Raw genomic sequence first — 15053 nt, 5'->3', positions numbered from 1 at the left:
CCGTGCCCCTTTAAGCTTCGCGGTCGTCTGAATATTTCCTGAAGTCACAAATCGCGTGGCGCCTTACTTGAGCTCAGTGTTTACGGAGCATGCTGAGAAGAAACCCCTACCCCTGCCACTGTCTCAGAAGAACTACAACCTTGATGACGTGAAATATGCGTTGCAGAATGGTTGCAAGAGCTCATCGTAAGCTCGCGCTCAGCAGCAACGAACTAAGCAATGGCCGCCAGTGAATACTGCCAATTGATGATATTTACTGGACGCCCTATTTGAGGTGACTGCTCACAGCGCACGCTCAGGATGAGCTCTTATTTATGGTCTCCCAAAGAACACAATATTGATGCTGTGCAATGTGCGTGTTGGAAGCGCCGTGGAAGCTTGACGACAGCACGTGCTCAGCAGCAGCGAGCTCAGCTATGGCCGCCAGTAAATACCCCAGAGGCTTACTTCTTCTTTAAGGCCCATGCCGCGTATATAGGGCTCGCTGTACGCCGAAGTGGGCGGGATGGTGTTGAGCATGATCTCGACGTCCGGGAAGTCGTCGCTCTGGTTCGCGTACTTGGTCTTTATGAAGGCGATGCCCTCGATGCCGCCGGGGATCGTCCATGGTCCTGGAAGGACCACGCTTTCAATTGAGCGCACACTCACGCCTACTCACGCCTATTTACCCAAGCACCAAGAAGCGTGTCACGATGAGTTTAGTTACACGCGCTGCAGCTGCTGGCATCTGAAGTACTTACTACCTTTCCCTCTGAGTGCGAGCGAGGCCGAAGCTACAAGCGCGAGCATGTGGCCATAAAAGTATGCTTCTACTGCACGAGCGCACGTGCTTGGCAGGGACGCTGAAAGCCCGGAGCCCGATCTTGAATCTTCTGCTACGCTCACACTAAGTGAAAATGACGAAAAAAAAAAAAAAAAAAATTTGCAGGAGTGTTTGCCAACGCCTTGTTTGGGTTATTTTCTTCGCATCTTTTTTTATGGTAAGGTGAGTGCGTGCAACGTGTATACTAACGTTTCCAGCATTATCTTGGACAATTTGGAACAAAGTATGTTAGTTCATCCAATACATTGTAGTGTGCAAAAGTTCACCAATGGTTATTGTTAATTAGAAGCTATACGTCTTATTTATAAATATCAGAACTAATTTTGAAACCAGAGTTGGCGTTTTTAAGAAATGTGTCTATCCTAAATCTAAGGTTTCTTCGGTAGGAGTTATTGTATACATTATTTGCTTCGCAATAAATAGACTAATATTGGTAAAGCGTCGCATTAAACATAGCAATACTTCGTTTCGCCTTAAGTCAGACGCGGTCGACGCTATGGGCACATGGGGCCAATTAAGTAGCTATAAAAAGGCAACGTCAAAGCGTTAGTCAGCTTTCTGTTCTTGAGGAACTATGGGTCAATCATGCGCACTGAGTGCGCCGTGACCTTGGGTTGCTAGTATTAGCGATGTGCGCGGCCAAAAGCGTCGCTGTGGTCAGCTTTCCACGATTGGCCAAATCATGGGTATATGAGCACGGTCAGATTGTCAACTTTGACGGTGTTAGTTTCGGATTGCGATGGCTCCTAGCTTCCACTGTGCTTTTTAAGCACACCATCGAACTCGTCGTCGCACCCGATGGTAAGTAGCCAGAATAACAACTGGTGACGTCACGGCGAGGCGAATCCCAGTCGTGACGTCACGGAGGGAAGCCATAAGAGGGAGCCACCGAAACATCTCGGCGCTAATAGACATTTTCCACAGGAGCGCCGCCATCTTGAATTGTCGTCACTTCCAGTATGGGCGACGACAAAATAGTAAAACGTTTCAACCTGTAACTAGTAAAAAAATAGAGGGGAGCTAAAACGAGAATGTGTGACAGTTAGGCTTATATCCTAAATGTCTTCCATTAGCGTGGTGACGGCAAAGAAATGTTTTCGCCCATACTGGAAGTGACGACAATTCAAGATGGCGGCGCCCTTGTGGAAAAGGTCTATAGCGGAAGCGGAAACTAGGACTTGGCCTGCGGTGTACGACGTCATCGACGAGGACACCACGTGATATAGCGTGCGTAACCAACACCTCCTGATAACAAAGCCGTTGCGCTGAATGAGATGGCGCCATCAGCGAAGGCCAACGCCAGGCACAGATTGGACACGCCGATTGCGTCAACGTTCGGCTCAAACTTGACTCGAAGCCGAGCGCTGACGCTGCACTCGTTTCCAATCTGTGTCCAGCGTTGGCCTTCACTGGTGACGTAAAAATGTCAGCACTACGGCCTTGTCTTCTAGGCGGTGTTGGCGCAACTATCGTTTGTTTGCCGCGCCCTTTTCCCTGACGCAGGCAGCGTCGCGTGAGAATAACAGAACGCTGGCTCAACGCCCCGTTAATATCGCCAGGGCCGGACACGCTCCTGGTCACCCTCCACAAAACGCTTACGTACTTCACTCGACGTTCAAACCAAGCGACGCACTCTCGTGTAAAGCACAGCCTCCGTGGATCTATCATTGTATATGGCAACTAGATACCAGAGTAGCGACACGACGCTGACAGACCTAGATGCACAACGTCAGGAGCACCAATAGTGTCTCCATCTTGGGTCTGGTGGTTACCTGCTAGTGGTGTGGTGGTACGTTCTTATTATGGGTCACAGTATTTCTGTATCCGTCGAATGAAGCGCTCTAAAAGTCGGTTAAAATTAGTAAACGCTACATAAAAGCGTGACTGGCGTACCGGCAGAAACATATCTGAAGTTTCGAGCGCCTCAATCATCTTATGTTCAACGCACGCAGAGACGCGCACTGGCAGTTTGAACTGTGCTCTACTAGAGAAGCAAAAAAGGCAGGCGGGCTGCGCTTCAAATTATCCAAACGCTACACTCCGGTTCACCTTATGTTGTACCGCAGCGAAGGCTAGATGCGCGAGCTCATAGCGTTGGCAGCCGCCCTTAATGCACGAGAGCTTGTGCCGCCGAGATCTGTCCTAGAGAGCAAAGAGCTCGCGCTTGTAGCCTTTCCTGCGGTACATGATAAGGTGAAATAGAGTATAGCTCGGCAATTGTCCGCCTTGTTCGGCTCGGGCGGTTTATATACGGTACCGCGCTAGACCGATCGTTGCGAGAGGTGGCGCAGGGAAAAGCATACAATTACGTACAATTACTCGAGCAGCTAAAGCTGTCGGCTCTAATAGAGCTGTTCCTCGGAATGTATGTTTATTCAACCCAATAAAACAAATATCTCGGTTCCTTAGCGCGTCCTGCAAATATAGCCGAGACTCTGCACCCTGCTGCGCTCAGGTACAACTCTGTGCTGCGGTCAGGCACGATTCCGTGTCAAATTCATCGAACTTAAGTCAAGCTGAATACAAAGGACGATGTTCATGTGAGCTCACGTATCGCCACGGCACGACGTGACACATATGGCATCGCGGGGCATCATGACGTCACGTGAAATAAAATTTCTACTACGCATAGCGGAGAAATTTTTGCACAAAATTTAGCGAATACATTTTCCAGCCAAATTCGTCGAAGAAATCTTTCCGCTGAATTTAGCGGGCCACAACGGACTCAAAACACACGCGTGGTATCCGCCGCGAAACCTCGCCAATACGTGTATCGTCTTAAAAGTATTCCTGCCTGTGTGAAAACGGTAGTAGTCCAGGGCGCCTTTGACGCCTCCGAAGCCTTCGTTGAAACTCTCGTTCACGTGCACGGAGGCTCCGCCGACGAGAGTGTGGTCCTGGAGGTTCTTTCCCACGGGCAGGTCAGCAACCACGGGAATCTGCAGCATCGACAAAAGAATGCAATTCTGCTACTGGTGCCACCGCTCCTACGATGGCGGGGAATGTTTGCTGCAAGCTAAATTTTTTTTTTTTTTTATTATTATAAAAGCTGGTTTACACATTTGGGTCGACTTTTCTACATCGGAGCTGTCAAGGGTACTCAGTATTGTGCGTAGAGTTTTTATAATATACGCTAGAGGTTGAACTGGCGCTACTGTCTATGCGATTTCCGGGAGGCAAATTGAAGCCTACAGCAACCAGTCTACTTCTACGGTGCTCCTGTGCATTCCTGTGGGAAAACGCGCCTGAATTTTGTCTCCTCGCCGGAAAAGAACATAAATAACTTTTGCTATTTCGGTTGTACCGGATAGTATGTACTTTTATTAATGTTGTGAAAGTGTAATTTCTTTAGTTACGGCATTTTTCTTTACCACTGGTTCATCTTAAACTTCACTATATTTCAGGCCCAAACGTCTGTTCCATGGGAGGTATGTAAAAAACGAGCAACGATTCTAAGCAAACTGACGATCGAAAAGAATGTAGAGTGTGTTCAAGGTTCGCTAGTATTCCGGTGGCTCTTATATATTGCGAATATGGCCGTCCTGTCACTTTATGAATATTACTGTCACACGACGGCGTCGTGCATCTTTAAGATCGCGGTTAAAAAAACATTTGAACGTAAAAAATAAAGTATGTGGGCTACGAAAGGTCTTTTTTTTCTTCTTATTTCCTATGTCGGTCAGTTTTTATCGGGCACCTGTTCTTTGGCTTCTCCCTATTCGAAGATATTTGGAGTGTGCGGGTGATGATATGAAACCAGAACAAGCATCTTGGCACATATTCATGAGCAGAAAGAATAAAGTAGTACTTATTTTTTTGCAAATCGGACTATATTTCGTGGCTTTCGATTTATTTCAAACGTCTGCGTGCACAAGGAGTTACTTATCCAGTGTTACTGCGAAGTTTTTGCCGTCTCTCTTGGTTTTCCACGTGTCCTTCGTTCGTTTGGCCCGTATATCCCCCATGCTTGAAAGCACCGACGCCATGTTCGCGCTAACAGTGTCCGGCAGTGCACATAAATACATGTTTGAAGCGGTTTTAGCACCGTCTTTCATGCCACAAATTTAAAATAATGACGCCGTAACGGACCGATTATTTCATCTGCGTGGCAGAGAAATGTTCCAATGTGCCTAGTACGTACGAATTATTCGTGATATTTGCTCTTATAGTCGGGCGCAGAGGGAAGTGCCCTCGCTTTTTCTCATAGAAATGCATTACCGGAAGTCAACTTCCGACTGGTTGCTGTCTGCTTCAATTTGCAGCAGCACGCTGGCGCCAGTTGAACCTTTAGCATAATAATAATAATAATAATAATAATATTTATTTTGGTTCAGGAGAACCGCGGTGCCGCAGAAAGGCAAGTAGCCCATACCAGGAAGGCCTGCGGCGCCGCATCTAAGGACGATGGGATGAGATTGTGTACAGATGACAGGGAGGTGCTGACGATGTTGAAATGGAGCTTGTCGGCGAGGGTGGCGGGATGATGTTACGGGTGATGTGGGTTGTACCCTCTTGTAGAATTTCTGCGGCTCTGGTCCTCCTGCCTCGCCGAAAGTTGGTCTTGTGAAGCCACCGGTGCGGCGGGTGGACTTATCATCGTCAGGCCGAGTAGGACGGCTGCCTCCGGGATGGAACCGGCTCGCGGCGCGCCGGGCTTCTGCTAGGCTTAACGCGGCTGCCACGAAAAATATTCATAAGTCCAGTGAACTTGCACTCACCAACGCGAAACCGGTACCGATGAGCTCTAAATCGCTTAAGGGGAGGCCATGCTGTCGGTGACCGCCGGCAGTGGAGACCGAGGGTCACCAGAGCCGGTGGAAAAAACCGTACCTAACGGAGCCGATAGAACTTGCGTATAATATACATTATAATAACTCTATGGTATTGTGTCCATGGGCAGACAAATCTCGACAAAAAACTATGGACAGCTACCGCCATCAATTAGCAACGGCGGCAACCTTTCCAGCCTTTCCCTCTGGCTTGCCGACTTGCGGCCGGCCATTACTTCATTCCCACCTTCGCTGGTCTTCCTTCTACACCAGAGTGGAAAGGCAGAATTTTTTTTTTTTTTACTTAAACGAAGAGAAAGAAATTGACGTCGAAGTTGATGACGTCCAGGGTGCACATGTCACTTTCGATAGGGAAGAGATTTTGGAGGAAAAGGGCATGGTATGCAAAAGGTACGAACTCTAATTAATAACTAAAATATAATAAAAATAAAATGAGAAGATAGATTGCGGTAGGAAAACTTAACTTCTCAGGTTGGCTTTGTCTTGGGCAGTCAGAGTGCGGGAGGGGATAACCCTAGGATCCTGGCAACAGTGTGTCCATCTTGAGTTGAGGCTTTTTTGACGCATAGGCATAGGCACATATAGATCCATTTAATGAGCTACGCTTAGAGTATCGGCATTCCGTTCCCAGGTATTGTTGTGGTCGCCGCCATCTTGGTGCTCAGTGCAGAGCAGACGCAACTTTCGATCGTCACAATTAAAAAATGCGACTTCCCTCAGGTTTACATGCGGTGCCAACAAGCTTATGTGACATTGTTTTGCTCTGTCGCGAACTGTTTTGAAATGTCCGGAGGACGGAAAAGCGTTTCCTGTGATCTCAGACAAAGCTTCAGATAACTGCTTCCCATGACTTTGAGGCGCAAGATGGGTAAGTGTCGTTACCCTGAAGCGCAGCTTCTTTAGTGGCTCTAGGCACCTAGTGCGCCAGGCCGCAGTCTTGCTGGTCGCTGGTCAGACTCTTAGAGGACATTTAGGAGCTCCGTGTCTCTTAGGTAGGTTGCTACTTTTATGAGCGCTGCGTCTGTCACCGATCTGGACGCTCTCGGACGAATGAGTTATTCCTGGCTGGTGCTGGGTGGCTTGAGCCGCGGAAAAGCCTCCTTGAGGACGGTTCGCTCCCCTTCATAATCGGGGGAGTGCAGGCGTCGGCAGGCACTTCGCAAGTATGACAGTCGCTGTCGAAATCTGGCCTGAAACGACCTATCTATGCTGGGGTAAATGTACTTCCGGTCCGCAGGCGGTACAGTACCGCGGCTGTTTGGCGGTCGAGGGCGTGCGGGAGACGGGCTGGAAAAGCGCCTGCCACAACCCCCGGGTCCGGGTGTTGAAGGATGACGGCTCTCCTCACGAGGAGCTTGGCGTCCGAAAACTGAGGGACTTTCGAGAGTGGGCATCTTGGGTTTTTATGGGCCCGCACCGCCAGAAAGTCGGCAACTTTGTTCCCTCGGATGCCGCAGCGGCTCGGAATCCACTGAAAGGCAATTTCCTGTCCTTTGTGCTGAAGCTCTACTTTATACTTCGCGTAACTGACAATGCCAGAAGCGTGGCGCGTTCGAGTCCATCCAGTAGTGTGAAAACCGATCTCGAGTCACTCAGGACAACCCGGCGCGGTCCCCGTGCGCAGCCCACTCGAATATCCCAGAGGGCGAGTCGTATGGCCGACAACTCCGCGGTGGTGGGGGATGCCTGGTGAGCCAGGCGCTCGCTGGTGTCCGCGGCCTCTGCTTGAAATAAGGTACCCGCCGTTGCCGCATGCCTTCGGAGCGGTGTACTGATCCGTCAGTGTACACGCGGGTCCATCAATCGAACTGGACACAAAGGTGTTCCTCTGTGAGCTGTCGCGCGGCGACCGCCGCTGTGTTCTTCTTGGTTCGCATTCCTGAGATACCGAGGTTAACCCTCTGCGGGTGAGCCTCTGTGTGCAGCGCTGAAAGGGGGCTTGTGGTCAGGGTGTTCTTGCCATGTCGTTGAGGGTGCAGAGGGGCGCTCCTAGTTTTAACTCGGCCCGCCCAGCGATCCTCATCAAGAGTGGGATGGTGGAGTCGCAGTTGCTCATGCGAAGGAGATGAACTACCGCCCGTTCTTACATGACGTTCTTCACTGAATTCAACCCGGCCTCTGTGAGCGTGTGCCTCGACAGTTGCGTGCGGGGGATTCTAAGACAGATTTGGAGGGCGACACATTGTGCTTGCTTGAGATTTTTCAACTGGTTTGCGCAGAGTTGGACGAGTGGTAAGGCGTATAGGGGACGGGCTAGAATAAGCCCTCTATACAACTGCAGCAGCATCTGTGATATGAGGTGCCCCAAAGGTTCCACCGAGCGAATGGAGGACGTTTGTTTGCGCTTTCAGCCTTCGGAAATCTTCCTTCATCGCTGGGCCCCAGGACAACCTCATGTGGAGCCATGTGGGAGCTGCTACAATGGGCTGATGGGACGTTGCATTAATGACAGAGTCAGGGAGCACGCGGCGTCGGTGCAGAGGACCGGGGCTGGGCACCTTGCAGCCCATTGCCGCACGTGCGGCTGCAGGCCAAGTTTTAGCAGCGTTTCCATTATTAAAAGACACAGAAATGCTTTTGCGCGCGAGATTCTCGAGGCCCTGGCCATTGAGGAAAGCGCCGATGACTGCGTGAGCATGCCCTCCATCACGGTCAGCAAGAGAGAAAGGCAGTTTTTGCAGTGTGACACGGCCCCGTGAAAGAGAATAAGAGGGATATGTGGGGGGGGGGGGGGGGGGGGACGGTGCTTTGTGGGTGGCACGGTGAGATTGGGTGGGATGTAATTAACTTATTTTAATTTATTTTTATTTTAATTTAGTATTTTAATTTAGTAGTATAATATAAGGATTTAGGTTGATTCATTGGCATTTTTTTAGGTGTGAATCTTTGGGTGAGAGTGATGAAGAAGAGGTATAAAGTCTTAGCTGATACTCAGCGGTGTGTATGTCTCTGTTTCTCCCTGTCTGTGTTTTGTCCGTATCGTTCTAGCTGACCGTTTACTTTTACTTCTACTGAAACTTTCTATTTCTGTCATAAATATCTGCGGAGAACGCCGTGTCTTTTTGTACGGTGTACGAGCAGCTTGACCCCTGCTTAATGTAAGGTTGCGGGCCAAATAGTCCCCACCTGAAGCCTAGATGGCTGAATGTACCTTCAGCTCTTCGAGGTGCTCTCTGGGGCCGATTCCGGACAGCATGAGGATCTTGGGCGAGTTCATGACGCCCGCCGACACGATGACCTCCTTCTTGGCGTGCACGATGTACTTGCGCTTTCCCTTCATCAAGGTCACGCCCGTGGCTCGCCCGTTCTCGATCAAGATCTGCAAGACGAATGACGCGGTGATCGTCAGAGCGACCGCGGGGTTCGAACCTCAACTAGCGAGATGTTCGACTCGAATTTCAAGCTGGCCGGCCAGCAGAGACGTGGACACACTGCGCGAAAACCGTGGCTCGAAAATCGGTTATTGGGTTCTAGAGTCAATTCCTTCTCCGTGGCTATGTGCAGTGACGTCATAGAGCACCCATATATTTTGTATTTTGTTTTATACAATCTAACTTGGATATTATTTAAAGTGATAGAGTCCAGAAAACGAGACTTTTATTAGAGCCGCAAGAAAATAACAAAGTACGCGTAAATTTATATTTGTAGTTTATTTTTTAACGCTATGCAGCTTGGTAGCGAATAAACTTTTTTAAAGCATGCAGTGCTATCCACGGCTCCAAAGTAAATGCCGCGAACTGACTGTATGAAACTTTATCTAGCAGGTGACGGAGGCCACCTTCAAGACGGCGAGAATACGGATGCGATAGGGGCAAGAGCAAACGAGGAAAACTGCGCTACCATGCGCTACCATGCATCTCTCTTTCTCTCTAGTGTCATATGGATGATGCAGTGGAGGCCAGGTGGTTTTCATAATTTGTTGCGCGTATCGTGCGCGGGCTTGAGGGATTTTTGCGAGAAGTCTAGCGACCCGATAAGAAAACTGCAGGTGGAAAGGTCTTCCCGCTTCACGGTCTCTCGGGCTCTCACCTTTGTGACCTTGGAGAAGATGGATACGTGCAGGTTCCGCCTTCCCTCGCGACCCGCCACGGGCAAGACGTAAGCTTTGGCCGTCGACCAGCGCTCCTTGCCACGCACCGTGAACTGTGTGGCGCCGAACCCTGCAGGTCGTGGAGAGGTCATGATACCAAAACCCGTACCCGAATCTGGCTAAAGGTTGGCGTGCGAATCACTGAGGCGAGTTCACCTCAGTCCTCCACCCCCCGTAAACCAGACGGTATGACGTGCATGACAACGCGCCAATTAGAGTGGGAAAATTGACCTGTTGACTTCCCCCACCAACTTTTCCCTAATAAGCGACCCAGCAGGGGCTCGAGTACGAAGGCGGCCTTAGCGGACTCGGACCTACACTAAATAGGTTTTCTATTTCGTTAACAGCGGAAAACAAAAATATTAACAATCACTGCCTTCCATGGATAACGCTTGGCGATTGACGAGGCTTAAAATATGTTTAAGCCTGAAAGAACAGCATGAGCTGCGTAGACGCCATTTAATGTTCCTAAATATAAAGAAACTATTTTCCTTTCTTAAGCTGTGCACCGGTTATTATTTTTAACCGATTAATATATGACCTTTGGTCAATAAACTGATCTCACCAGCCAGTTTGACTACGCCACCGCTGCCGCAATGCATCGAAAAAACTTTAGTTTTTCAGCAAGTGCGGCAACCTCGCTGGAGCCCTACGCGTGTAGAAAAAGGAGACGTCACGAGCTCTCTCGTGCATCGCGGTCAGCCTCCTGTGAACTAAAGTTATGGTGGCGTCACGCATGCGCAGAACTCTCAGTGAGATCATTTTATCGCTATAATGGCTCTAATGTGAAGCGTAATAAAATTGTTCATTTAATTAGAAAGCATAAATATATCACGGTGCAATCGAGGAACGCAATTACTGGAATTCGTATGGCAAGAACTACGTTTTATTGAAGCCAATTTAATGTATCTCTTAGTTTTTTTGGCCCGCATTCAAGTGGCATGGGTTGGCGGTAGATGCGGAAAAATGGACAGTCTGAAATGCACGCGTCTTTTTTTTTTTTTTTACTGACGTGAAGTGTATATGCACCTAATAGACTATGCTCACCCATGAGCTGACAGTGCGGTGGAAGCTATATGCTCGCCGGACCAAAGAACCGCCTCCCTTTTATCACGTGACCCCATCCTCAGCTCGTGGGTGTGGATGAAAGCGCGATCCCGTGGCAAAGGATAGACTTGCGACTGGACCAGCAAACACGTAGCTTTCACCGCACTGCCAGCTGAGGGGCAAACGGAAGGTGAGCATATACTATATCAGTAATTGAAAAGTCTGTTATTCTCAGCCGGGTTTGGTTGCGGGGGGTGGCAGGATCGACATCACTGGCGCTCTCTCAATTAGTTTTGGGTTGAAACGGAGTACAAGGATGTCGTTTCTGGATTGACAAAAAATAATGTTGAGCATCAAGAAGCAACTTTTTGCTGAGTGAAAAGTGTCTTTAGAAACCGAAAGACACAAAAAAAAACAAAAAAAAACGTTATGCCTTTCTGGGAAGCTTATTCTGCACAGCCAATAAATCTGGAACAGCACTCCTTAAAAATGCGGACAGAAAATGTGACGTAAATTAGTACACGTCAAGATTCTCCCTCTGTGTTTTACAAAACGGACCGCTCGAGGGACTTTACAACGCGGAAGTCGACAAACAAAAATATATGTCCCATTTCTGTGTAGAAACATTTCCCCGTGTAGCTTGTCGGAAATGGGACGCAATCATTTTCGCTGAATCGAAACACGAAACACACGAGCGATTTCCACAAAAGAAATTATCTCGCGTGATTTGTTGTTTGTTTTTTGTTTTCTGTTTCAGTAAAAGTTTAAAGATTTTTTGCCTGTTTCGAGCTCCGCCCGATTTTGGATTCGTTTTGAAGAAACATCCGTTTCGTTATTCAGTGCTCGTCCGTGCTGCGTTTAGATACATACATCACGGTACCCTTAACCTGTGATGGCAGTAATGACATTACTGTAATTAAATTACTTTTTGGAATAATGAGTAATGTAACGAATTACTTCACTAGGCTAGTAATTTAGTAATGTAATTAATTACTTTCAGACAGTAATTTCGAGAAAATTACTTATTACTTTTGTAACTCTTTTGTCCCAAATTAGAAAGTTCGTTTGCGAGCTTTAAAAGATAAGAATAAAATATTTCGAATTGTGGAATGTCGTCAATGAGATATCAGAGCAAATAAACGACGGTCACCTGAGCGCAAAGTGTTGTACAAAGAAGTTGACAGGCGCACAAAGGTGGGCTAGAAAGACGAAGGAGGAAAGTTTATGTATAAAGACATAGGTGGAGGGCCTCGGCTCACGACCTCCAAGCAAGACAGATTCACGGCGTCGCGTCATCAGGACGATACTACACTTCATTCATCCCTAAGCTGGCAGTGCGGTCAGAGCTGCAAGCTAACCAAAACCAATCAAACACCTTTCTTTTATCACGTGCGCCGTTCGTTCCTCGCCGCGCGGGTATTAACGAGAGCGTGGCGACGTGGCGAACGATAGACATGTGAGTGCTCCAACAAACATGTAGCTCCACCTTTCATCCCTAAGCTGAAAGTGCGTCGGCTTAGGAACGAACGGCTCATAGGCTACAAGGTGACGGCCACATTGCCAGTGAGTGTGAGGACAGCACTGTGTGAGGACAGCACTCTGTGAGGACAGCACAAACAGACCCCCAGCCTTGTACTTTTGCCAAGCAAGGTCAAACCGTAAGCTCCGACCATTGTGAACAACAAACAGACTAAATAAATACAGGGTGTCACACAAAAAAAAATGACAGGTATTGTTTTACCGCAACAATAAACTAGGCATCGCTGAACGCTCATTCTTCGCCCAAAAGTAGCGCTAGACGTCACAATCAGATGCCAAAGTTTCAGCTCGATCCGATAACTTATTCAAAAGTTATAAGTGATTTTCTGAAAAGTTCAATGGGAAAATGGAGTCAATTTTTGCCCGGTTTAGGTGTCTGGCGCCATAGAGCCCCATGCATTCGAAAACTCTGTCGGCCGCAAAGTGATTGTAATTTAATTACTGCGGTAATTTGTAATGTAATTTAATTACATTTTTGCAGTTTTCAGGAAAGTAATAAGTAATCTAATTTAATTACTTTTTTAAAGTAATTTTGAGATCTCTGCCGTTAACGCAAATAAAGAATGCTCATTATTTTTTTTTTTTTTACAACGGTTGTTAGGAAAATTAATTTATCTGGTGGATTCAGCGGTCAAATTTTATGCCCCCGAATACCATTTTACGGCAAAATACAAAATAGCGCCGATCATCTTGTTTTCAGTATATAGACCTACTCAACTGGGTAACGTCAAGCCACTATGCTGCCGCTGCTGTCGGTACTGCACATGCGCACGCAGACGCTTCACTCCTTTTGAATTTGTTTTCTGCGCAGGCGCAGTGCCCGTCTCCGTCACAAGTTGGTTGCAACCATTAGACCCGGCTTGGTGCCAGTCGAAGAAAACGAAAAATCTTCCTCACCGGTTTGTTTAGGGCCGTTCTGGTCGAGCACGTCGTAGCCGAGCTCTTTTCCGGCATTTAGGAACGCGTGGAGGACGTACGTCTGGTACTTCGTAGAACTCACCGTCAGCTCTCCGCCCGTTCCATGGTAACCTGCGCGGTGCAAGGACAGGTAATCGCGTTAGTGGGAACAAAAAAAAAGCTTTGACCAGAATCAAAAGACAGTGCTCGGCGTCGGAGATTCAGGAAGTCACACGGTTTATTTCGGGGATTGCCAGAACACTCGCAAAAAAAAATGCATCGAAATGCGAAAGAGTAATACTTCGACGGATATATATTTAATTACAATTGCAGTTACGGTTTTACATTACCATTCAGGTTCGAAATACAAATAGAACGGGAGGTATTTTTTTGTTAGCAAATGCTTCTTTAACACATTTTGTTTTCTATATTTAAACATTTACGACTCATATTAAAAGCAGGGTGAAACCAGCCGGTGCTCAATAAATGAATTAATGGAGTCTGTCCCTTAACACTGGATGAACCCTGGACTCAATTCACAATGAGGACATAAGCGCATTTTGGGAAACCCCAGGGCCGGCTTTCACCCAGTCTCAGGAGAGACCGGGCCAAAGAAAACACTGCCAAAGCCAGCGCACGAACTGAACGGGACTCAAACCGCGCGTCTCACGACGCTCGTGCACCCCAGGCTTTGCGGTGCCTTTTTTCACCCAGTCTCAGCAGAGGCGTTGTCATAGCAAGCCAGTGCAGAAGTCGCTTGATGGCAGTGTTGGGAAATACTTTAAGTACATTGTACTTAAAGTACTACTTCAAGTAGGTTTTAGGAAACTTGTACTTTACTTGAAGTAGGTTCTCTCACTATGTACTTGTACTTTACTTAAAGTGTTTTTTTTTTTTGTACTTTCCGAGGAAAGTGCAATTTCAGACCTCAAAGTACAATACCCAAATTTGGTTTTGTTAAATTTGTATCACGAAGTGATGCTTTGTCAACTCCGAAGAAAAATTGGGAGGGATATTCTACTCTCACCAGAGACGTGAGCAGACGATGCATCGTTCCGCTTGTTCTGGGGGCGGTTTCCCCGTAGGTTTTTGGACTCTGGTTACATCTCGGTCAGTCAGCGCAAGCGAGGAGGTTTAAAATGTTTGGAGGGCGAAATTGATCATAATCTAGCCCCCGAAACTGTGGTGCGGAAGAATTAAACTTTAAAGCCGAAGAAAAAGACAACAGACGAGAACGTCACAATGTTTTGAGACATTCTCTTTTGTCTTTTCCTTCGACTTGAAAGTTCCTTAATTTTTTTGCACCCCAATCTCAGGTGTCACATAATGAATAATTACCACAAGCTCACTTTCACACTCACTGTTTTTGTTTTGTTTTGTTTGTTTTTTTTTTGTTTTTTTTTTAATTAAAGAGAGGACACTTTTCTCTGAGAGGATTGCCTGCGGAAGCTACGGGCCTGACTTCATGTTCTCTACTGGTACATCTAGCCCCCCTGGGTGCAACAATCCAGTGTAAGCGGCGCCAAATTCTGAAGAGGAACTTCTGAAATTTAGAACAGGGACTCAATTCCTGAAAATAACTACTCTGTGGCCACTTGACTTTATCAAATATTCGTCGCTGTTTCTGAAAATACGTCAGCCCCCCCCCCCCCCCCCCCCCGATTACCCCTGCATGGGCAATGCATACCAGTTAAAAATAACTGTGTAGGGGAATTGAAGGACATCGTCTAAGATTGTGTTAAAATACTTGTACTTTACTTCTAAGTGCTTGTATTTATAGTACTTTTCTTCAAGTAAATTGCACCCAGTGTATTTACTACTTTCCTTAAAGTACCATCCCGTCTCATTTACTTTCTACTTTACTTGA

The 15053-nt window shown here is 47.4% G+C and overlaps 1 protein-coding gene across 1 annotated transcript in view; it reads right to left on the bottom strand.

Moving 5' to 3' along the window:
* LOC8033376 (glucose dehydrogenase [FAD, quinone]) overlaps positions 1-15053 on the bottom strand; it is a 66438-nt gene that overhangs the window by 16065 nt on the left and 35320 nt on the right. The window contains exons 5-9 of the mRNA XM_029979186.4: positions 13187-13318; positions 9643-9773; positions 8765-8932; positions 3618-3762; positions 448-611 (exon numbers count right to left, since the gene is read on the bottom strand). Of these exons, the coding sequence (XP_029835046.3) occupies positions 448-611; positions 3618-3762; positions 8765-8932; positions 9643-9773; positions 13187-13318 (740 nt within the window). The remainder of the gene's footprint in view (positions 1-447; positions 612-3617; positions 3763-8764; positions 8933-9642; positions 9774-13186; positions 13319-15053) is intronic.

Source organism: Ixodes scapularis, unplaced genomic scaffold (genome assembly GCF_016920785.2).
Source record: "Ixodes scapularis isolate PalLabHiFi unplaced genomic scaffold, ASM1692078v2 PGA_scaffold1__304_contigs__length_218370807, whole genome shotgun sequence".
In the NCBI taxonomy this organism is placed as follows: domain Eukaryota; kingdom Metazoa; phylum Arthropoda; class Arachnida; order Ixodida; family Ixodidae; genus Ixodes; species Ixodes scapularis.
The sequence above is the reverse complement of the archived record's forward strand: the minus strand, read 5'-3'. Positions and strand labels throughout refer to the sequence as shown.